The sequence below is a fragment of the Cinclus cinclus genome, chromosome 10 (genome assembly GCF_963662255.1).
Source record: "Cinclus cinclus chromosome 10, bCinCin1.1, whole genome shotgun sequence".
NCBI lineage: Eukaryota > Metazoa > Chordata > Aves > Passeriformes > Cinclidae > Cinclus > Cinclus cinclus.
This window is the reverse complement of record NC_085055.1, coordinates 19,528,895-19,553,731: the sequence shown is the minus strand read 5'-3', so window position 1 is coordinate 19,553,731 and position 24,837 is coordinate 19,528,895. Positions and strand designations below refer to the sequence as shown.

The window sequence follows — 24,837 nt, the reverse complement described above, 5'->3', positions numbered from 1 at the left end:
GGAGATATTATTCCAAGCTGACAAGCCATTAGGGATCACAGATCTGTTAATGTTAAGGGATTGGGATTCACCTTTTGAGCAGCTAGAGCTGTACTGTGCTTTCTTTGTGGACCAAGAAATACTCACAGAAATCAGCCTACACATTCAATTACCACAATCATCACTTGTACTTGGATCCTTTCCCCTTGTTTTTGTCTCCAAGTCAAGGAGTAATGTGTGCCTGGACACGGGATTTGAAGGAAATAACAGCAGCTTGCTAAAAATCTATATTGGTGGTGGGATGGATAGGAGCTGAATATGCAGCTAATTAGCCTCAGATGTCTAATGAGGGCTTGTACCTGTTACCTAGTGTTAGTTTGCAGAAGATCAGGAGAAGCTCTCCAAACAGTTTAACTCTATCAAAACTCATGTTGTGAGCAGCTTTGTCTACCTGATCTATCAGATCTGTCTGCATCCAGATATGTGTCTGTTACATGGAGAGCACTGTGAGGTCAAGCAGTGGTTGACATTCAGAGCTGTTCTGCTTCTTGCTGCAGCTGTGCTCCAGAGAAGCTACTGGAGGTATCAGAAATCCCAAGAACTTGGTGCAAGTGAGGTTACCAGTGTACTGTGGCCAGGCAGGGCTGTCAGAGCATCTGCATGGTGCCTTTGCCATATGCAGATTCTCACTTTGGTTAAGAGAATAGAGCTTGTAACCACTCTGTAGCTTACAGCTACTGTCCACTGGCAGAGCCACTTAATGGCATACAGTGTCTGACTCCATTTAGGCACCCGAATCTGTAGGAGTTTGTCAGCTAACGCTGGTGTGGATGTTGGAGGAGCTGAAGGCCAGGTTCAGCTGAGCTAATTTTGGTGTGCAGACAGTGCTTGCTCAGCATGGACAGGAAGCCCTGCACAGTTTAGTTCTGCTCATCTAGCAGGGCCCTGTTCTGTCTGCACAGCTTTGGGCTGCTGCTGCCCACAGTTTCATCTCTCAGTGCAGAGGCTAAGCTGGACACTGCAGACCAAGCCTCTGTATAACTGAAAGCAACAAGAAGGATCACAGAGATGGGTGCTGGGTTGTTCTGGTTCCCTCTCCCTTTCCACACTCACACTTTCTAGCCTTCCCCTGTGCAGGGGCAGTCTGTTCTCTCCTGCCTTGCTGTCCATGCAGTGTACAGCATAGCACTTCATGCATAGTCCAGGTACTGCGGTTCCAGCACTTCTCCTGGCTCTGGGAACCAGCAGTTGCATAGAGCTAGCAGGATTTGCATCTTTCCTCTGCCTCTGGACTTTGAGTCCCAGCTCAGCTGCTGCTTTCAGGTGCAGCTCAAATGTGGACATGCAGAGGGCAGAGTGGTTGGAGGTACAGGATAGACAACCAGAATTCTCATGTAGGCAGTGCCCCTGTAGGAATGTCGTGGCATTGCTGCAAATATGTCTTGGGGATGCAGCACTAAGCATGCCACACAGCATAGCTGAGGGACAGATGAACAGACAAAGAAAAGGGAAGTGAAAGCTCAAGTTCTCCCCTCTGACGCAGGTTGCCAGACATGGCTTTGCTCTATCCCACCTTTGGGGATTTAGAGAAGGAAAGATCTTTGATCCATCTCACAGTAGCTGACAGGGAGCTTTGGTCAAAAAATCCCCCACACAAATTAGTCTTTCATTCTGCTTCTATGCATGGAGACAGGCAATAGTAATTTTATTTTTTTCAATTCTTCGAAGTCCTCTCCTCACACCTAGTAAGATATTAGGACTAGTCAAGGCAGGAATGGGACAGTCAGTGTTATTTATCCTAATGCATGGTGTGCTTCTGATCAGAGGTTTGTTTATTACCCATGAAGACCTGTAGTGGGTAGGACAGACAGGAAAAGATGAAAGACAGGAAAAAGATGAAAACTCAAAGGATCTGACAGGAGATTGTAAATTGGATGGCAGGCCACCAAAGCCTGGGGGACTGAATCTCTGAGGGAGCAGAAGAGATCACCAGCTGGGACTTTCGGACACAAAGCGGGAGGGAAAGGCAGGGAACATGGGCTTGCTAGTCACTTCAACAGCAGCATGAAGAGGGATAATGGGGGGGCTGCAGGGATATGTCACACTGACTCTCTGAGCTGTGTGAGTTGAGGAAGTTGTCCGTAGCTGAGTTTCCTTTCCCTCTCTGTGCTATTGAAACAGGAAGCTGGTGAGCTGAAGCTGGCTGATCGTTACACACACACACACACAGGCTGCTCTGGCAGCTCCTGTGTTGGCATTCAGGTTTCCTCCAGCTCCAGCAATGGATCAGTGCTGGTACCACGGCAACATCACTCGCTCCAGAGCTGAAGACCTGCTCTCCAAAGTAGGCAAGGATGGCAGCTTCCTTGTGCGGGCCAGCGAGTCAATTGCTTCGGCATATGCACTCTGCGTGCTGTAAGTACAGCGTTCACCGCGCCCTCAGCCCACACTGCTGTCCCTGCTGGGCAGGGGTCACCCCTGCGTCCTCCCCACCACAGAGGCAAACAGGTGCTGTACTCACTGGGAATGTGCAGCACTCATCTGAATGCGGCTGGTTCCACCAGATTGGGCCATGGGGTGGGGAAGGGTTAGGAGCCAGGCTGAATAAACCCATACTTATGTACTGCTGTACTGCTCACGCTGCTCTTGCCCCTGATTCAAAAGGAAAGAACGGTCAAAGGCACTGCTGCTGTGCTCTGAGAGAAAGTAACCTCTTGAACTTCTGGAGTGTCTTAACAACTTGAGTCAAGTATTTATCTTTAGTGACCCCAGTCCCAAGCCTGGGACCTCCCAAGCAGTTTTCTTGCTCTGGTTCAGTTATGTTTGAGCTCCCTGCTTGTACTGTGTTGCATTCAGAAAAAAGCCTTGAAATAGTTCCTGGAGCTGTGCATAGTATACCCAGCACAGCAGTGATTCCACCTGCATCATTAATGTGGCTCGTGGGGTAAATGTTTCATGTGGGAAATAGGGAGAGAAGTACTGGAAGACCTGATCCCCAACATTCTGGGTTAGGTCACAGACCAGAAAGCCAGGCCTCCTGCCCTGGGTTTGTGAGGAGTAGTTTTTTTTTCCTGGAGGAAGGACAGCAGGGGTGAGAGGAGACTGAAGTCACTAGGTAAAATCTGAGACATTTGACTTTGTCTTACAGAGAGATAAGACAGTTGCTCCTTGCTTAGGAGAGATCAAGAAAGCCCTTGTGGGACCCTCTCAGATCCTCTTTGCTGCCATTTTGCAGCAGAGCAATGAAACTAATTTAATCTTTACATTACATTACAAGAAGGTTTCTCTTTTTCTGTCTGAAAGTACATTTTTTGTAGTGGTGAAGGTGGTGCTGCTGTTTATAACTCTGAGCTGACTGCTTGTCTCTGAGGTCAGATTCTGGTGACAGTGCTGCTGCCGAGCGGCATGGGGCTGGGTAACTGTCCCATGGGCGTAGGTGTTGGACTGCCAGGGAGTGGTGGCTGGGGAGTGGGTGTCTTCCCAGGGTGCAGAGAGCCCGTGTACCTCCCTGTTTATGTGCTTGTAACAACACAGGGGAGAGTTTTGTCTTTTTGGAGGGAGCAGTGAAAGAAGGGTAGCTGCAGTTGAATAGACAGTACTAGCAAGGAGGGAGGAGAGAGAATCCTGTAACAGGGGCTGAGGACCTGAGTGTCAGTCAGGGAACAATTTACTAGAACAGACTGTTGCTTCCATTGAATGATTTTAGTATTAGCCCATTGATTTGACTTGTAACCAGTATGTGCACAAAATATTTTCATCAAGTGATGGTGGGGATTATAGAAAGGGAAGGTGCTGCAAAAATGCCTACTAACATGCATTTGCATAAGTTTTTCCATTGTAAATGTTTATGCAGCCGGCTTTGAAAGCCTTTTGTGACTTGAGAGACATGGGATCAGGAAATAGAAACAATATAATGACCATGATTTTCTGAACCGGGAGCCAAAGGTTATATTCTTAAATCCATTCTGAGGTAGCTAATGTGAATGGCTTGATTAAAGAATTGGCAAGGCTGAGGAGCACCAAGCCTTGCCAGCCAAGAGCAGCTGGATCAGAGGTGCGAAAGGCTGGCATTAATTACAGGCTGGGAAACGTCACACAGACTGCTGTCAAACGATCTGATAAGCTTTCATCTTATGCTGGCTTGCAGTTAGTTTGTGGAGAGGTGGCGAATATGTCTTTCCCTCTGAATGTCATCTCCACAAAATGGGCACCTCTGCTGAAGCTGAAAACTTCCTCATAGATGTATCAGTTTCAGCTCTGCTACTGGCTGGGAGGTGCTTGAAGTTTGAGATCTTCAGTTACTTCTGTTTAAAAAACGGATAGGCTGGAGGCAAAGAATGGGAGAGTGGGGAATTGAAAGGCTGACTGCAAATTGTTTCCACAAAAGAGAATTATGTTGAAAAGGAGAAGGTGTCAACTATGTATACATATGAAAAACAAAAAACCATGAAATTTGCTCTGAAAAGGGAATGTCATATTCTACAATGCTCTAGTATTTATTGGGCAGATCAATCAAGATCCAGCAAAAGCATTTATTATTATAATATCATAGCATGAAATAATGATTTCATTGAAGACTGCTTTAGAAAAACAGGGTCTGTATAAATATAGACAAGTAGGGGAGGTGTATTTGGAGAGCTTTTTAAGAGTGCTATGCCTCCTTTTCTGAAGCTTTAGAGCAGCAGCCTTTAGAGTGAAAGGCTGGTGAATGCTCCTCCCCCTGCACAGCTGTCCCCTGCTCTGGTCACACTGCCCCATAAAAGGCAAGAAGCAAAACCCTTTTCCTCCTCCTTCCTCTGTGCCTAAATCATTTGATCTGTCGGTTTATTGACAAGAAATGGGCTCTTTTACTCACCTTCAGGGGAATGCCTGAATCCTGAAATCCAAAAGAGCCTGCTTAGTGTTCCCTGCACCTCAACTGGTATCATTCCTCCAGGGGATCTTCTGTTGGCAGTTCACCCGTGAATGGCTGCAGGACTAATGCTTCTAGAAGTGACACTCAAGGACCAGCTGCAGTTTTGGGACCGCTCTAAGACAACCCTGCCTGTGAGGTGCCCTTTCCAGTTCCAAGCTTCTCTCATGGTGCACTTGGCACCAGGCCTAGCACAGCAGCCCTGTTTAGTGCTCCAGACACTCCCAATATGCACATCATCATCTGTGCATAAAAACATATAGCAGGAGAGGAAGGAGAAAATGCCCACCTTGTCACACTCTTACCTTCTCTGGTTGGCTGAGAAGACAGGGAGATAACAAGTACTTGGAGACTTGTTTAAACTGAGGCTGATGTTTTATTTACCCTCGACATGGACAGCCTAAGTAATGGCTGAACAATTCTGAACTCAACCCAGCTTTTAGGAAGGACCTAGAATGTGGCAATAACTGGGACCACATAACTTGACAGTCAGGATGCCAAGGAGAGAAAGCCTAAGGGTAAAAATGCAGTAAGACAGTCTTTCTCTATCCACACACACTAAATTAGGGGACTGGCAATGAGGATTCCTGCTTTTGGTCCTAGGAGTGCTCCTCCCTTGTCCTGTCTCACCCAACCACCCTTCTTTCATTGTTCTTATACTGATCTTACTTGTCCTCAGCTTAAACCTCTTTACAAGCATTATGGCAGCAACCTTGTACGGTCTGTGTGATGGAGCACTTTCTGTGAAGGCTGCATGAGGGTCCTCTTGTGAGCAAGAGCCATTGGGCTGCTTCATTTATCAGTTTCATAATCTCCACACCCACAAATTGTCTCTGCTGAAGGAGTAATTCTGCTTAGCCCTATTTGCGTATCAGCAGGAATAAATGGTGTTAAGAGACCTGCATTGACACATGAGAACAAACCCCATACCCTTCCTTGTCCTATTTAGCTGGGACAAAATATTTATTGTGGGTGCTCTACAGATGCACATGTACAGTGCGCATCCACACCAGGGTGGTGAGATGGGTTTTCATTTAGGCTGTTGTTTATGATTTGTAGATAAAACTATGCCTGGCAATCAGCTGTTGTACTGTGATTTACTGAAATATATTATTTGCTTTTTCCAATACAAGTAAATGCACTAGCCCTCAGTTTACTCATTTGTTGCTGATTTTGGCCCTTTGCCTTTCGGATTTCTGCTTTTTCATTTCTTCCTGAGATGCCTGCTCTACTGACAGCTGGAGCCACTTAGTGTTTTCTCTCTTTCTGGCCAGAAGAAGAATGGAATGACTCCCTCTAAGCTAATGCTGATATCACTTTCTGCAGTGACATCTGCAAGCAGATATTCCTGTTTCAGTGACCAGGAATGCTTTGGGTTTGTGTTAGTCTACAGACACCAGGGAAAAAAAACAAGAAAGAGAAATGGCTTAAAACCCTTGTGCATGAAGCAGTCTGTGTGTCTCAGGATTTTCCAATGTCTTTTCTCAAGGGGAGAGATGCCATACTGAGATTTCCTTCTGGACATGGTGTAACCATATTACCTGTGGTCTGTTCCAGGTACCGGAATTGCGTTTATACCTACCGAATTCTGCCTGATAAAGAAAATAAGTTAATTGTCCAGGTAAGCCATCTCTGTACTGTTTGGTCCCACAAAAATGCACGTGAGAACTGTTGGCTTTCAAAGTAATTCTAGCACCAACAGGAAAAAAAAAAAAGATATAAGGAATTAAACTAATGTCAGGCCAGCACAGTGCTGGTCTCCAGTCCACTGCCTTGGAGATTTCAGTGTCCAGTCCAGTCGATAGCTGTGGTCATTGGCAGACCCTTTAACACACATGCCTTCAATTCATTGGCACAGACATGTTTTATGTAACTGAGAAGCTCAGCATGTGGAATAACTTTTCCTCTGAAGCTAGCCTCTTATCAATACATCATGGATCTTTCCAATCCAAAATTGCAATACAGTTGCCTACATCCAGAGAATATAAATTGAGTTCTGGTCTCAGGATCCAGAAAGTACCAAGATTGAGAGCAGGAATTTCAGATGTTCTGTTTATTCCTATTTTGATTTAGGAGCCTAAATGAGCTACTTCCCCTTCTGGTGCCACTTCCCCTTCTGGTGCCACCTCTCAGCCTCTTTTTTTTTAATATAAATCATGAAAGTTGGAGTGAGGAGGGAGGCATGGTCTCCTACAGCCCTAAGAATTGGGCATGGGCTTACTGGGCAACACTGGGGGCTGCAGCTGGCCCATACTCTTGGCATAGTCAGTGCTGCAGGCATTCCCTGTTGAACAGAATGGAAATGCTCATGGTACCCGGTCTGCCTTGCTATTCAGAGCGGTTCTATAATAATTCCTTCTCTTTTCAGATGACAACTAGCTTCCCACACTAGAAATCAGATTTCCACCAACTTCATGAGCAATTTATATGTGTCTCATGCACCATGTTAGTTGTGTATTTCCTCAGGTGTTTTTGTGTTATCAGTGTTTGAGATCTCCACTAAGAAGCAGCATATCAGAAACTAGAGTCATAAGTTAGTGAGAACAGCTGCATGCTGGCAGCTCGCTTTCAGCCATGGGCCTTTAATAAGAATGGTGTGTCTTGGGTGCACACATCCAGCTTGGCTCCTTCAAGATCCACTTTTGGGTAGCTTGGGCTGTTTTCTGGAGCCCCACTCAGATGCAGCTCTGCACAGACACAACTGTATTGCCCCCAAGGCTAATTCCAGGCTCTTGGGGCTATACTACAGAGGACTGTGTGCCCAGGGCCAGCTACCATGGCCCTGTCAGCCTTGACAGCTGGACTTCCCAGAGCCATTGAGATTCCTCTACCTCACTTGCTCTTCTGTTTCTGAGGAGGAACTGGCAGCAGGTGTCTATGCCAGACTTGACCTGGGTCTGTAGTGTTACTATGGCATGTCACCAGAGTTCACCCCTCTTCATGGAGCACTGGGTGACACTGTGCAGAGCAACTTGGGCAGGCTCAACTGGATGCAAGCCTGGGACCAGCACCCAGTTGGAGCCAATAACTTGGCATTCCAACCTGGCTCCACACACTGTGCTATAGGCTCTTTGTAGTGATACTTGATATCCCCCCATCTTCTGATATATCCCAGCCATTCTGTCCTAAAGAGTGTGTTTTGGTGCATTGTGCTGGTGTGATGTGGTAAGACACCAGTAGGTGATATGGTGTTTATCTTTGACAGTATCCAAAGCAGCTGCAGAGTTCAGGGTCTCTACCAGAGAGCTCACAGGCAGGGAGAGTGTTGGGGGATACCTGAGGCCCAGGCAATGGGCACAACTATCTATGTCCCACACCAGCTCTGTGGCAGGAATGGTATGGGGCTCTGACACTGTTAATGGTGTCCTTGCTCTTTGCACTGGCAGCAGTGTGATGCAGGGAACTTGTGGAACCCTAATTCTGAATAACTTTGGGGTATGAGTTTTGACAGCTGCTTTGTCTTTTGGGAAACAAGCACAGAAATGATCCTATGTTAGGTTTTCCCCTGTGGGAGAGGAAGAAAGGCAGGCCAGAGGGTATCGGCGAAGGCAGCCATGCAGCCCCACATGTTGTCCCTCTGTGCCCTGGGCAAGCCCTGTCCCCTCTTTATCCCTCAGCTGCCCTGCTGGCACATCTTGTGAGAAATGCAGGACATGCAGCCTGGCCTGCAGCCTGTTCTAGCAAGGCACAGATGCCTTGAGTGACAGGAGAGTTTGAAACCAGAGCAGAGAGCAATGTACCTGTGTGCAGCCTACGCTCTGGAGAGTGCTGGGGCACAGGCTGCTCACAGCACGTGCCAGTGAAGGTCTGTGCAGGGAGTTCTGTGCATTACAACCCAGGAAGATGAGAATCGCACTTTCCAATTTGTACTGGATCCATGATTGTTTCTTCTGTGACAAAGGGCCTGTTTCCATGTACAACTGTTGTCTTCAGAGTTACATATGTACAGTACTCAGAGCACTGCAGCCATAAGAAAGCTGTGTTTCTCTCTGCTCTGGCAATGGGCAGCTCTCATGTTGAATCGAGATTTATGAACAAGAAGTTTGTAAGGTTCTCTTGGGCCCCATGTTGTGATTGCAAGAGATTTCTCTTGTTCCTATGTCATGGAATGCAGAGGGACTGTCGTGGAGTACCTTTGTAAGCTCCTGGGTTGCTAGGAACTGTAGGTTGTATATCAGGAGTAGGCTAAATAAAGTGTCTTGCTAACTCCTGTTTTGAAGACACAACACCTCCTGCTTTGTGCTGCCTTATTCCAGTTCTGAGGGAGAGGCAAAAGAAGGGGGGGCTGGCTTCTCCAGCAAGACAAAGATGCAGTGAAAGTTATAATTGATGCTCAGAGGAAAAACAGTCCTGTGTTCTTGGCTGCTGTTCTTGGTACAGAGTTCCAGCTGGGCCAGGCTTTTTTTTGGTTGCTTGTCTGTTGATTTTTGGATACAACAAAAACTGCTTCATGTGTCTTAAAAGATTTGACTTTTGAAAAGATCACTTCTTTGCAAGGATGTAAAAGGTGTTGAATAGGATGGAATGTAGACATTTTAAAAAATCCCATTTAAAAAGGAAAGGGTCTACCAAGCCTGTGGAACTAGACCAGGTGTTAAATTAATACAGCAATCAGTAGATGTTTCTCATTTCTGGGTTTGTAAAATTATATAGGAAAAATTCAATACTCAGTCTTAAGATTAGCCTATATTGGTTACAAATATGAGCCCTGATTATCAATGGGATTTTTTTTTTTTACTTGTACAGTGCTTCTTCCCTAAAAAAAGGGCTGTCTTCCTGCCCAGATCTGGGCTGTTGTCAGGAATTTTTCTTGATGACAGCAGGTTTAGAAGATCTGTCATATCACAGCTACATACACAGCACATGTGATATGAGAGCTCTCCCTCTGCCTATCTGTGGAGCCTTTTCACCCTTAAAGCTGCAAGTTGCATCACTTTTTTGTTAAGTCTTGGAGAGTACATTTCATTTTTCTTGAGCCTGGTCCCACCCGAGTGGAATGATAGTGTCCTTTTTATTTGCATGGTTAAATTAACAGTTCAAGGACAGGTGGCAGAAAGGGAAGTACACATTTTGCATGCAAAGGTACACTTTTGCATTCAGGCTGAAGAAAAAAAATATTGGCATATGTCCTTCCAACATTTTGTGGCATGGTTTGTGATCTGCCATTGGGATTCTACATCTGCAGCACCTCTACAGTAGTTAGCATGGTCAGGAATCTCTGGAATATCTGGAACTTATCTGGTGTCCTCCCAAAGCATACTGAGCTGTAGATGTCACTGTCACAGGCTGTTTTCTTTAAACACAAATAGAATTTTTGCCTTTCTTTTCTGATTAATTTTCTCCTTTCATTACTTGAGACTTCAGAATACATGAAAACATGGCTTGGATGAATCAAACTTGCATCCTGCTGATAAAAACATTTAAAGAGGGAGGGGAGGGGTAATGAAAACCCCTTGAAACACAGGATCTGTAACAGCAAGTAGAGATCTTTAAGCTGAATCATCAAGATAGTCATCAAGATATCCCTGCTAGTTTGCAAACTCTTGCTGTAGTAAGAGAGAACAGAAAGAGAGCAAAAAACACAGTTATGCAGAGATCCAGGAGCAGGGGCAGGAGGCTAGAAATAACTTCCCCTGAGTGAGCTCAGCTGCTGCCTGCCTGTGGGCAAGTCATAGCTAGGGTACTCCACTTTCTTTTCTATGAAAACAAATCTGATTCTTCCTTGCTCCAATGGGGAGACATAATTAATGTAGTTGTTGAATGTTTGGAGATTTGCTAAATGTAGTCATGTTTGTGCAAAGAGGCGTGAAGCAACAAAGGAGTCCTTGGACATCACAGGATCAAACTAAACACCATAGAAAAACTAAAGACGCTAAAATTGCCTTTCTCAACCAGGCATGTATGGTCAGTACTTGCCATCCAGATTCACAGAAGATATATCTTTTCTGTGCTGTCACTGAAAGCATCTCATTTATTCAACTGGCCAAGGTGTCAGCATGACCTTCATTACTGCCCACTCTGCATTTCTTATGACCTTAGCATCCCCTCAACAAATGGGGAACTTGGCCCAGTCAAGGATTGAGTTACTGTCTTAGTTTGAAAGACAGGTGTTTGTTAAGGAAAGCAGAAGCCTTCTTTTGAACTGAAAAATGTGATCCTTTTTTCTTATAGATTATTATAATTTCAAAATTAAGGGAGTTTTTAGGCAAAGATATGGGGATAGGAATAACAGTGTTTACTAGTATAACTAACAAGACAAACAAGAACAATAACAGCTATGAAATTACCCACAAACAGAGCAGTAACTCAGTCCCAGTCCCTTTCTGGCTGCAGGCACTTTTTCCCTGAGCTGCAGTTCCCGGTGCTGGGGGTGGGCAGGTCCCGCAGAGCTGCAGGAGAGCTGGGGGTGATGGCAGCACTGTCCCAGGGGGAGAGAGAGAGAGATGGAGAGATAGCTTTCTGTTTATGGTGTCGGTCCTAGTGCTCAGCAGAGTGCTGGATGGTGGGAGTTCACAGCGAGAAGGCAGCAGTGCAGGGTCTGACAGCAGTGAGGATGGCTCCCGACACTGGGATGGCAGTGATGGGGCAGAGACGGCGATCGTCCTTCTCGTCCGAACTCCGCAGGGAAATGGGCTGAGTTAGAGCCTTTCGTTTCCTTTTCTGGCTGTTTGAATCTCGCGGGGTTTTCCTTTTTTTTTCCCCTCCTCCTTGCCACCAGGGCCTAGTTAACAGGTATTTTAGCATGACAATGGGGAAAATTCCACAGAGAGAAAAGGGAAAGAATAAACCCCTAACAGTTACTGAAGATAATTTTAAACATCCGTCCCTGGCTGTCCTTACCAGGATCAGAGGATGTGTGTGATACATCAGTGTTCATCACCCCTCATTTTGGATGTGCAGTCAAAGCTGTCATGTAGTCAAGGCTGAGTTGTATCTGTAGTCAGAGGGAAAGAAATCAGTTTCTCATCTGGGTGAGCTAAACTGTCCTTGGCAGGAGCTTTATTGCCTAAAGATAACTCCCTTAAACTGCCATCATTAGCAGGCTGCAGTTAGGTGAGGATATTCCCAGTACAACTGACTCTTGTCCTATACGAGAAGTCACTGTGGTCAAGAGCTGCTGTTGAAAACCTGTGCTACTACCCTTGCCTAATTAATGTTTTACCCTCTATTGACTTTATATACTTCACCTTCAAAGGATCACTGCCAAGAATATAACTTGCCTCATGAGTGAGGATGCTTGAAAGAGGTGCTGAGAAGGAACAAGACACTGGTCTTGGCTGGTCAGTGAATATGGATTGGAACAGGGTAGAGCAGACTTGGATGTTCTTCAATTTCTGGTGCATCACAAACAGGAGTTCACAGCTTGTGTTATCTGCTGGTGCAGTGAAAGCAATCATTTCTCAGGGGCAGCTAGATTGCATCTTATGTTCTGCTCATAGTCTGCTGGATAACACTTCATAGGTCATTTGCAGGTGTCCTAGGGTGACTATATGATGCTTGTGTTTCCTTCTTGTTGGTCGGTGGAGACATTGCTGTGATCTTCTTGATGACATCAGTGGGAATCTGATGCCGTCTGTCTTGCCATTTTACCCTCAGGAACTGTATCTCTTCAGCAGGCCCCTTAACTTTGTTCTTCATGATGATGAAACCGGCTTTCAGAAGAAAAGCACTGGCCTCATGCCACTGTGTGTGAAGGCTGGGGGAGATATCCTGATGGACAGATGGCAGTACTGCATAAACAGGGCTGGCACCAAAGATGTCTTTTGTAAAAGCCACTGAGAGAGTGAACCTAGTAGTTAGAGGAGCAGTTTTGGCTTGTGGATAAAGGTGGAGTCTCCTTAAGAAACTGGGACACCTGCAAAGCAGCCTTTTGGTAGCATGTGCAACCTCACCTTGAGACCTGTGGGCAGCTTCAGGTACCACAATATAAAAAAGACATGAAACTATTGGAGAGTGCCCAGAGGAGGCCATGAAGATGGTGAAGGGTCTGGAGGGGCCATATGGGGTGTGGCTGAGGGCGCTTGGTCTGTTCATCTTGAGCAGAGGAGACTGGGGAGACTCATTGCACTCACTTCCTTGTGAGGGGAAGAGCGGGGCATGTGCTGATCTCTCCACTCTGGTGACCAGTGGCAGGACTCGAGGGAATAGCTGGAGCTGTGTCAGGGGAGGATCAGGTTGGATATCAGGGAAAGGTTCTTTCCCTCAGTGCTGGGGCACTAAGCAGACTCCCCAGGGAATGGTGATGGCCCAAGGCTGCCAGAGCTCCAGAAGCATTTGGACAATGCTCCCAGGAACAGGGTGGGGTTGTCTGTGCAGGGTCAGGAGTTGGACTTGATGACCCTGTGTGTCCTTTCCAGCTCAGCATATTCCATGGTTCTCTGGTTCTACAATATATATATATAATGTACATACATATAATTCCAATATATAATGTGCTGTCTCCTGTGCTGTGTGGCAGAGTCTGTCCTCAGCCTGAGGAAGGTGCAGTCTCATTATGCTTTCCTGTGGGCATTGCCTGGTGGTTGATCAGGTTTGTTTTTTTTCTTGTGTTACCCTCAAGTCTGCTCTTCCATTCGTGCCTCTAGGTGAGTTCTTGCTTCAAGACGGGTCCCATTATGAAATGTTTTAGGCTGCTAAGGATAGAGGCTCCAGCCACTCACAGTGTCTTAAATGCTGCTTATATCTTTTGTCTACCCCAGAGGAGAGGGCAGAAATAGAGCTTGCCGGGAGCAGGAATAGGAACCACTTTATATTTTTGAGCAAAATTGAAATTTTTAGTATCAAAAGAGTGCTTTCACATTAAATACTTCATTTTGATTTTGAACTTTTCAGAAGTGATCAGTGTTGCCAGGATGTTGAAGAAAGGTGTTGTTTCAGATGGAAAAACTGGCTCACCCTTTTGAAAAAGTCCAGATAAGCAATTTTTAACTTGTTATCTGCCTTCATTTGAAAGACAGGTGTCTGCCAAGGAATGCCAGAAATTCCCTTAGAATGGTAAAATGATCCCCTTCCCTCCAAATTATTATAATTTTGAAATGATGGGGATTTCAGGCAAAGATACGGGAAAAGGAATAACAGTCCTTTCCCCGTATATAAAACGTATTTAACAAGACAAACAAACAAACAACAAGAGCAGCATTAACTCCAAACACTCCCAGACCCAGTCCCAGCCTCCGTCGGTCTCAGGCACTTTCCCCTTCGGTGCAGTTCCGGGCACAGCCAGCAGGGGCGCTGGTGGCTCGCGGCCGGGCAGGGCGGGGCGATGACTCCCCCGAGGCTGCAGGGGGCGCTGCGGCGCGGGCTCGGCGCCGCTCTGCGCGTGGGCGATGGGGGCGGCGGGAGAGAGGGAAAAGGGGCTTCCTTCGCACACCCGCAGGGGCGGCCGGGCCGGGGCCCCTCCGGATGGCGAAATGGCTGCGGCAGGAACCTCGCAGCCGCGGCTGGAACGGCAGAGGCCGGCACGCTCAGGGTGCCAAATCAAAGCGTAGCTCTAAGCCCCAAGTGGTGGCGGAGGCAGAAGGAGAGCGGGGTCTCGATGGGCGCTGGGTTTCGGGCTGAAGGGTAGCAAAAGCAGCGGCAGAAAATGGCCGGGGCTGTGCAGTGGCTTTGGGCTCCTGAAGGCAGCTGGGAGATGCTCCCTTGGAGTGAGGAGGAGTTTTCCCCTGAGGCACCCGAGTAGATGGGGAGGGTCCTTCCCAGTGACATCGGGTGTGAGTGAGGTCCCAGTCCCAGGACTGCTCTGATGAGCAGAGGCTCACTCACAGTAAGTAAGCAGCAGTAAAGAACAGAATTCTGTGGTGGCACCAAATTCTCCCCGCAGCAAAAGCAGCATTGTGTCCTCTCTAGTCCCGAGAGTGAGTGAGATACTGAGCTCAGCCTCTCACCCCCCAGCCAAAATCTCTTAGCGTTTCTGCACTTCCAAAGAGAAAGCCCCTGAGCTAACAGCCCCTGCAGCCAGCTGCGCCCTTCCCCCTCCTCCGTGGCTACATATTTTGTCTCTCTCAAGTATCATCTTTTAGGCAACAAATAGGAGAAAATTCCCTGAAAGAAAGGGGAAAAACTGGAAAGATCCTAACCTGACATATCACCTTTTTTATGTTAATAGGGGAAAAGGTGTTGAACCAAGACTATGCCTTGCATAGCACATGTTCAAAGCCCCTTCATTTTTTTAATAACTTTTTTTGTTTGCTTTGAGCAAAACTGTTTGACCAACACCAGAGTTTTGTGGATTACCTTGCTGTGGGAAAGAGATCACAGCCTTCTCAGAGACTGTATTACAGAAAGGAAATAATTAGTGTTTTTAAAGTTACAGCCTGTCTTTTTCTTTCCTCTTCCCCTCCCTGGGCTGTCGTAGCTGCCCAGCTCTTTGACATAAGGTAGCAGTTTGTACATCTTCCTGCTCCCTGCTCCATGGGGAAACATGGGAAATGTTCATTTTGCAGTCATAGTGCCAGGTCATCATTCCTGTGTGCATGAGCACTTCTTGTATTTGTGCTGAAATTCACTATTTCAAAAAATTACTTACGTTTATACTTATTACCTGTTGCAAAGGGAGAGCCTGACCCTTTTTACTTGAAGGTTTTGCTAAGTTCTGTGAAAATTATAGATGCCCTGGCAGCATTGTTTTACAGTGACTGATCATATAGCTTTTTTTTTTCTTTCTTTCTTTATTTTTCTGGTAGTTTTCTTCTAGTCTGACACGGGGCTTTGTGCAACAGGAAACAAATAGTGCTATGTGAGCAGTTAGAAAGCAGGCCAGCAGCTGTGACTCACTGTGCCAACTGACACTTAAGAGCAGATCACCAGTGTGCTCTGTGGTTCCCAGGAGGTAGGAGAAGTCCTAAACACTGTATAGGGTTTTCTGCTGAAACCCTCCCTCTCCAGTGCACTTCTAGAAAACACATTTCTTGGGAGCCATCTTGATTTATACACTGTATATGGGTTGACTAAATATGTCAGAACAAATGAAATTCTCTCTCCTGGGATGGGCAAGGAGCACAATGGTGCACACTGTGGGCAGGATTGTGCCTGCTCGTGAGCAGGATTAGCTCTGCCTTGTGTTTATGAGTCCTGCAGGGTGGAGCTGAGGCTGAGGCCCCATCCGGTGTGCAAACCCGCTCTGGAGCGCAGGCTGCTGTCCTGCTAGCAGCATCTGATAAGAGCTATGAGTTTAGATCAGTTCCTGCATTCCTGGTGTCACTGCTGCTGTCACCAACGTCAGAGACACTGTCTGCCAGTGCCATGTGCAGTACCAAGTCCATTGTCAGCCCTTTGCAGAGAGATGCAATGTTTTAGTTGTTCTCTCTGTTGCTGACCTGTAGTCCCAGTGTGCTGTGCTGCTCTGGCTCATGTGGCCACAAAAAGGTTTTCTGTAACAGGACTTTGTGGTTTGCTGTGGACTTTGCTGATCTATCTGTATCTAATCAAAACGTTTCTACTGGGAAATTGCTCTGGAGCTGGTTTCATTGGGTGATAAAGCACAGTAAAATGTTTCAGGCAAGGTTCAGCTGTCCACCAACTTACAGCTTCTGTCACAGCTCTGCGAGGTGTTTGTACCTGCTCAATTCTGATGGTGCAGCCTCATAGTCTCCAGTGAAGACAGGGAGGCACAGGTCTGCCCAAAATGCCACTTGAAGATTGCACAGAGGCTGTCTTAAGAAAAGATAATGATGAGAATGGAACAGACTTCACCTGATTTATCTGTTACCGCAGAACACTCACTGTACTCATGGGACTCTGTTGGCACTGCAGGGCTGCGAGATTAATCAGGGTGATCACTTTTCATGGATAGAAAGGACAAGTGAACAACCAGACAATACTTATAAGGAATGTATTGAAGCATGGTTAGGGCAGCACATTTCTAGTGTGTCCAAAATCATAATTTAATTCTATTAAGCTTCATTTTATTACAAAAAAAATTGTAGATATTGAAATTTGAATCTTTTTAAGCATAATTAAATGTTGATTTAAAACAGTTTGCAAAGCACTTTACATATAGGACTGAAAATATTTTGCAATTAGGGCTTTGCAAAATCCATATATTTCATGTTTCTGCAAACTATCCAATTCTGTTTATATTACAAGGAAAATGTGTTTTCCATATTACATCTGAGGTAGGAATGAACTTAATGTGCTACACAGGTTTTTGGAAAGCTGAAAGAAGCAGCAATTAATAAGAGAACTAGGTATTTCCTGAAACAAGCACATTCCTGCTACTGAATCTCTCAGTATACAAAATTCTTCATACAAACAAACCATATCCAGGTTTTGTCTAGTTTGAACCCTTCCAGAATGTTTCCAGTTTCCTGAAATATTAAAAAAAAATCCAGAGGATATGGTTTAAATCAAGTTAAAGTGATATTATTTTGTATTTCAGCATTCAAAAAAGTGTTATCATGGAAGCTCATGCATGCCATGAAGTGAAATCCCTTTTCCTTTTATCTGGATGTACTATCAGACAAAATCTCACAGATTAGAAAAAAACAACTGAAAATTTATGCAACCAATATTATCAACAGTTCTCTCATTTTGCAGTAATTTGATGGATATTAGCTTTAATGTTATCAGTCACATATTGTTCAATCCATTTGATTGTCTTATCCTTTATATATTTGTTGTGGCTTGACACTGGCCAAACACCCACAAAAGCTGTTTGCTCACCCTCTCCTGCTACAGTTGGGCAGAGGAGAGGGAGAAAAAAATCTAATGAAGGGCTCATGAGTTTAGATACAGACTGGGAGAAAACACTCTAAGAGCAAAACAAGTTCAAATTTAAAGGTATAAGGTAAATTTATTATTAACAGAGTCAGAGGAAGATAATGAGAAGTAAAATAAGCCTTTAAAACACCTTTCCCCCCCCCCCAGCCCCTCCTTTTTCCCATCAACAATGCAGGGAGACAGGGCATGGGGATTTTGGTCAGTTTGTCACCCAAAATCTTTTTCTGTTTGCTCAGGGAGAGGAGTTTTTTCTCTGTTATGCCATGAGGTCCCTCCCATGGACAAACGGTCTTTTCAAAACTGTTGCTGAGTGGGTCACTCATCCATGGGGTGCACTCTTCAAAGGACAGGCTGCTCTAGTTTGGAAGCAAAAGCCCTCTATCTCTGGAAACAGGGGCCCTCTCTCTCCATTCAGGTTACCAACGTCTCTAATTGGGCCAGCAGCATGTCCATCTTCAGAGCCATCAGAGGTTGGCTCTGTCAGACATGGTGGGAGCTTCTAGCAGTTTCTCACAGAAGCCACTTCTGTGGCCCTCCATGGCTACCAAAAAATAGGCTGTGCCAAATCAACAGAATATTTTATTTTTCCAAAGACTTCTGATGAAGCTTCATAACTCAATTTCAGGTATTAAGGAAGACAATAGATTATTTCCCTCTTAGCTGTGTGGTAATAAAACACTATGTTCTATTGCTTCGGTGCTTTGAGGGATGATGGGCCACAGAGGAAAGTGCTCATTTACAGGCAAGTCTTGAGTTGTTTTCTCAAAGAAAGAGAAATTATTATATTGTTGGTGCTGTATGAGGCTCCAGTTAGATCTCATTCAGTCAGTCTGCGCTGCACCTGTGCGGAATGGGACCACTACCACCTAGATTGCCTGCAGCATATTGCTGACATAATGTAAAATATAAATATACAATCACCTTTGAATATCAACTGAAAGTATTGTCCTGGTTGCACTCATTTTAAGTAAACAGGATCTGCTTCACCAATATTCTTCAAATTTATCTTTTGGTGGTGGAAATTATTACAGCTTTTAAATGAAATTTAGCATCCTTGAGTTTTCAGATTGCTGCATAGATGTATGGAAGGCTTGATTTCAAACGACAAAATAGTTTAGGGAAACGAAACAGACTTTAGCAAAGATAGCTCTGACTCAGTTGTTTCAGTCCCTCTGAAAGAGTGAAGTCACAATGCAGCTTTTGGTTGTTCCCAGAACTTTGCCCAGCTGTCTGACTTCTTATGTCTTCAGTTTGCACTTCTGTCAGAGTTTTCAGTCTTGGTTCTCCTCTGAAAGTCTAAACTGGTTGAGGTCTGTTTCATCCCAGGGTTCTGAACCTGTCTCTCTGCAGTATTTTAAAAGCCAACATGCAGCACAGCTGGATTCAGCAAACCTCATTGGCAAAGGATGGTGAAGCTCCCTGTGGGATGGGGTTGATCTCTGTTAGCAGACTGGTAAGCCTGAGTTAAAATTTCTGAGTAACTCTTCATTAAGCCTTTTTTTCCATAACTTGACAGGGCTGTAGTGACCTGTGCTGTTTAACAGCCTCAGTATCAAATGTCCCTTGTGATCAGACACAGCAGGAGCCACAGGCAGGCAGTGGTTACTCACAGAAGCACTGGGTAGCCTGCTGTCGTACATTCCTGTGCATACAAACCCAGAAACCCTGAGTTCAATTTTAAGGGCAAAAGTGTAACAAAAAATGTGTAACATCCACTATTTTTATTCCAGAAGTGTTGTTCAGGAGAGAACATAAAAGGAGAGGGTTTGAAAGGTGTTTTCTTGGGGGACAGCCCCTTCAAAGAGAGGACAAGTGGTCATCTTCAGTGTCATAAACACAGAAATCAGTTGCTGTAGCTGCACCCTGAGAAGTTCTGCAGACTGAAGACGGAAAACTAAGGTGTCTACCCTTACTGTGCTCGCTTAGGGGTTTGAATTATGCAATCCCAGAAAATGATACCGTTCAATGTGGTGCATGCAGCTGCTTTCCATGCACCTCCTGCCTGCGCTGCTTTGCTTCATCAGCATATCTTCAATTGGTATTACCTCTTTAATCTTACATTTTTCCTTTCCTACTGGATAGTTTTGGTAATTTATGCATATTTAGTGCTTGGTGACAGTTGAAGCTGGGAGTCATTCAGCAAAGAGGACAATAGCGAAAACAGAGAGCTGATTATGGATCTTCTATTATCTGCTGCACAGATTGGAGAAGATCTCTAGGAACTCAGTATAAGATTTATGTGGGCTGAGGGATCCTGCACAGCTGTGCAGACTGACCCATTGTGGGCATGTCTTCACCTGTTTCAGGGAAAAGTTCTTTCTCCTGGGACTTTGATCAACACACTTGGTTGCCTGGGTACATATTTATTGCCTTCTACAGAGGGAAAAGCTGAAGGGAGCTTGGGAACTTCCATAAGAAGCAAGTAACTTGCAATAGTTCTCTCAGCCCAGCTAATGTCAGCCGAGAGCACTGACAGAATCACAACTAGGACCTCCACTAAGTGCTTTCAGAAACAATGACTGTGGTACATTTGCTGCCTTGGGTGCCTTGATAACGCCTGGGGACCCATGTTTTCAAGCTTAATCTTGGTAAGCACTAGAGCTGGATACTTTATGAAGAAATTAAAATGGAAATTTTAATTTGACTTCAAGTGTTGAAGCTCTTCAGTGGAAAACCAAAAAGTACAAGGCTTGTGATAAAATCACAAAAGTTCTTAGAAGTAGCATACTACAAAACTTCTACTTAAATTCCACCTACACAATACAGAAGTGCTAAAAAAGATTAATCAGATCCTCATGGATCTGCAGTCCTGGCTTATTCATCATCAACTCATCTGACTTGCACCCTGTAGCTAAATTTAATAACAATCCTTCATGTTCCATCATGGAGCTATACTGTTGTTTTCTTTTTGTTGATGTAAATCGTATTTATTATAACATAGAGAAATGCAGAAAGGGTTGTTTTCTCAGCAGGTTTTTCATGGTGCTACAAGCAGAATCATTGTGTGCTGTATTAGCAAAATCTTTTTTGAAGGCTGGAGTTTGAATGGTTTATTTAGTGTGAAGAGTGTGAAGAACTATCCCAAGTACATGGTCTTGGTGTTTTCTAGAATTGTTTGGTGTTCCTCCTGGATTCTGTCTAACTATATTAGTTGGATATTTGGCAAATAAAGTACTTTTTATGTGAAGCATGGAGTGCTGGAGCAGAGTGGAATGGGGTCTTTAAGTAGTATCTGAGTACATTGTTTTTATGATCTACATCTTTATCATGTGTGGAGGATGCCAGTTCAAAAGACTTCCACAGATCCTTTACCCTCCAGAGCTTCTAAAACATTTTCCTTTAGGATGTAGAATTTTACCAAGGAACTTGAGATAAAAATCTAGCAGCCAGTTATGTTCTACTGAGAACTCCTTTCAGTACTCCTTTCCTCCATCCAGCTCTCCTAATTTGCAAATGTCCCAGTTCTGCCATGGGAGTACTGCCTACCTGTGAGCATGGTTAGTCTTTGGGCTGCCCGGAACAAAGAACAAAGCCTGGATGGGATCACAGAGAGGAAAACACTTGCATGGCCAGAAGAGATCAACAGTGGTAGATATGAGAGTCAGGATCTTTTTTAGCATTAACTGCAACTGGGCTCATATTCTACACACACTCAACACATTAAACATTTGAAATGAAGAATGCCTTGTGCTTCTCAAGTCCTTTCTGTGACACTGCACATAGGAAGAAGTGAGATGGCCTTTCCCAAAATTGGAAACCTTCAGCATTCCCATTTTTTATAATGTTTAATAAGAATGGAATTGTGATGCATTGTGACTAATTAATATACAGAGTCTCTCAAGTCAGTATCCTGCTTAAAGAAATGGTAGTTAATCCTGCTTAAAAAATGTGGTAGTATGTACTGGCATCCTTCAGCTGCACTGGAGGAACAGAGGGAATTTTATAAGATTGACAATACAGTAATTTTCGGGTTTTTTCCTTTTTTAACTCAGATTTTTTTGTATGTCTGATTTTCAGTCAGGATCACAAGGTAGAAGTAATATGTACTTTGTTGTTATTAAATTTTAATTCCTTGTTTCCTTCCATGAATCATCTCTTTCAGAAATTCTGAATCCCTCTTTCCCAGAACTCTATGAATTCCATGATTTTCACCTAAAGTCTTAAAAGGTCACTGTAGCAGAAGTGACATATATTAACAAACTTGAATATCAGGACCAAACCAAGTGTAGAATGAGACAAAAAGCCTCTATCAATCTCTCACGTTGGAGGACACAGGGACTGTTTGTCTTCCATTCCCTCCAACATTATTCAAGGTCTGTGACTTATAGCTGCACTTACACTGTGCTATTCTCCCCAAAATTTCAATGATCTTCTTCCAAGTGAGGAAGTGCTGCTCTGGTCACCCACCTGCATCCTCTGCCCACGTTCCCTAGATTCCTCCCCTTACCTCTTCTCTCATGCTTAGTTTGCTGGCAGAGGCCCTCTTGCTGAGTTTTATCCAGCAGCAGAACTCCCTTGCCAGTCCACAAGTTCCCTCCTCTTATTGAAGTTCATTTCTTTATTGACCCTCCAGGTCACAGGAGACCTCTTTTCCTCAGCCACACACTTGCTTCTCTCCCTCTGTGCTCCTAGGTACCTCCATTTCTTCCAAGCCCCAGGTGTTGCATTCAAATTAGAGTATATTTCTGGGTGGCTTATATTTTGGAAACTAGCTGTTTCTCCCAGCTGTGATTCCTGTCTGCAATCCCATTTTTTTGTGAGATGCTCCTGAAACTTCTTAGCACAAGATTTGATCTAAAAATAAGGCAGGTTTGCTAACAAAATGAAACTGAAACATAGCCAGGTCCCTAAAAAATGGTTTAAAAAACATTTACCAGGAATTTCTTAGCTCTTAAGTTCACTTCTTTAGTGAAATACAAAAAGCTTGTCTACATGAGAGCCAAATGTCAGTTTAAAAATGCCGCCCAGATTTCCTAGCTAACAGACAGTCTTGAAGACTGCTTTTTTTCCAAACCTCAAAATATTTTTTTTTTTTCAAATCTAAAAGAAGACTTCCTGCCAGCCTTTCTCACACAGTAGAATTGACCTGATTTACCAGTTTCATTTAAGCTTGTGGGTATTTACAAGAATTTTGTAACTTTGAAAATTTGTTGCCTCTTACTGAAATGCTGATGTATGTGTTTAAATACCCATTTTAAGGTACTCTAGTTAGAAAAGATTGGCCTCAAGTATATAACCAGATGATCAGTTTCCTAGTTCCTCCTTGTGCCTTGGCGCAGGAAAGGAAAACACTTCCTCTTCCTTCTGAGGGCCCCAGACTTCCTGTGCCATCTATTTATACAATTGTTGTAATGAACCCCGAGTTAACCAGTTCCTCTCCTAGTTTAGCATAGGCTTTACATCTTTTTGCTTCATGTCTTTATACTCCACTTACAACTTCTCTTAAAATCATGCTCAGAGCTGCTCCTCACTAAACCCATGTTTGGAGTGTCTTTGGCAAGGAGTTCTCTTGGCCAGATAGCATTACTTTAATACACCAGATACAAGGGAAGACCAGGCTATCACAGCCATACAAAAATCTGTTGAAAATGAAATTTGGAAAGGAGGTCACAAGATTTAACCAAAACCTAGTGATAAAGGTATTAGTTGTACCTGTCCTCATGAAATGAGCAGCCTAGAAACAAGTTCAGCAAGAAAATAAGAGCAAGCTGTAGCTAGTTGTGCTCAGCCATTGTACTGTGAGCATACAGAAGACTAGAGGAAATAGAAAACTATTTCATGGAAGGACATGCAGAATCAGGGACAGGCTCTGGGGGACAGGAGACGCTAAGACATCCTGTGGGAAAGAAAGTTCACAGCCAAAAGGGCTGGGGTCAGAAGTGGAAGGTCTGAAAGTCATGCTTTGGGATGCAGGTGAAATGGCAGGGCTGGTGGTGAAAAGCATGGTTATGTTCAGCTCTTCAAGGGTTCTGGATCTGGGTAAAGGAGGCTGGGAGATTTGCAGAGGGCTTACTGTAGTCACAGAGTTTGAAGTGGCAGGAGGCCTTGGAGTTGTCTGAGCGCAGCGTTGCCCTGGTTTTGGGCTGAGGCAGGATCAAGGCACTACCTAGCTGGCTGTAAGGAGTGGCACTGCTGTCCCTCAGGGCCTTGCAGCACATCTGGTAGCCATCTTCTTTAGAAGATAATTAAAACTTGTAAGACTGCTGCTGTGACAGTTGCAGGTTGTCCCTTTGCCAGACCATACTAGTCCCTTTCTTCTGAGCTTTCTGTGTGAAACCCATTTTCCAAGTCTTCAGTCTTCCTTGGAAATATTCCTTGGGACTTTCTATGGTACTTTATATGTTCCATAAGAATTGGTGCCCCAAGCTGGCCACAGTAGTCCAGCTAAAGCCTTATGGAACTAAGTACAGCAAAAGAATTTCTTGCATCTTGTACGACACTCTCATTAATAGATCTTGGAGAGACTTCTGCTTTGGATGTAGCTTCCCACTATAAAATTGCTGCTCAGTCTCTGATTCACTGTTCTCTAGATTCCTGGAGATTACAGCTCTGCTGTTTTGTGAGCTGTTCCCTAGATTGCATACATTCACTAGGTGTTTCCTTTCCATATGTTGTGGCTTCCATCAGCGCAAAGCCGAGGTATGAGCGGGAATGATGAAAGAATCCCCACGGAGGGAGAGCCTGCCCATCACATCTCTCTGGTGTCCCATCAGCCCTGTGAGCACATTTCTGAGGATGGTGTGTGTTTCCATGGAGATGACACTTGCCATCCAGTTTATAATGACTTGAAACAATTCACTGCGCAATTAAAACAAGATCAAGCGTGTGATAACTGTGAGGAAACAGTTACTTACTAAATGCAGGCAGGGGGGCGGGAAGTGGATTTCATTGTTGGCTGAGCTGGGGTGGCTCCAGCTTGCTCTGCTCTGCCCCATCCTGCTCTGGTTTGTTCACAGTGCCCTGTTCTGCCTCTGCTTCCTGTCTTAAAATCCAGAACTTGTGTAAAGTTTAGGCTGCATTTTGCATTGCTCCTGTAATCCAGTGCAGTTGACTGGAGGATGTTTATTAATAGTTTACCATCAATCCAGTTTTTGGTAATGTGCTCTGCAACCATCTACAGCCTGACTCAATACCAGTACTTCATTATCCACCACCACTTTTTCCACCTCTAAACCTTTGCCATAAGTTCAAGTAGGATGAACACAGATGTCCTAGCAGATGTCCCAGAT

At 44.6% G+C, this 24,837-nt stretch overlaps 1 protein-coding gene across 1 annotated transcript in view; it reads left to right on the top strand.

Annotated features, from left to right (window-relative positions):
- Positions 1-2,260: 2,260 nt before the first annotated feature.
- INPP5D (inositol polyphosphate-5-phosphatase D) overlaps positions 2,261-24,837 on the top strand; it is a 53,835-nt gene continuing 31,258 nt past the window's right edge. The window contains 2 exon segments of the mRNA XM_062499467.1: positions 2,261-2,394; positions 6,449-6,512. Coding sequence (XP_062355451.1) covers positions 2,261-2,394; positions 6,449-6,512 — 198 coding nt within the window.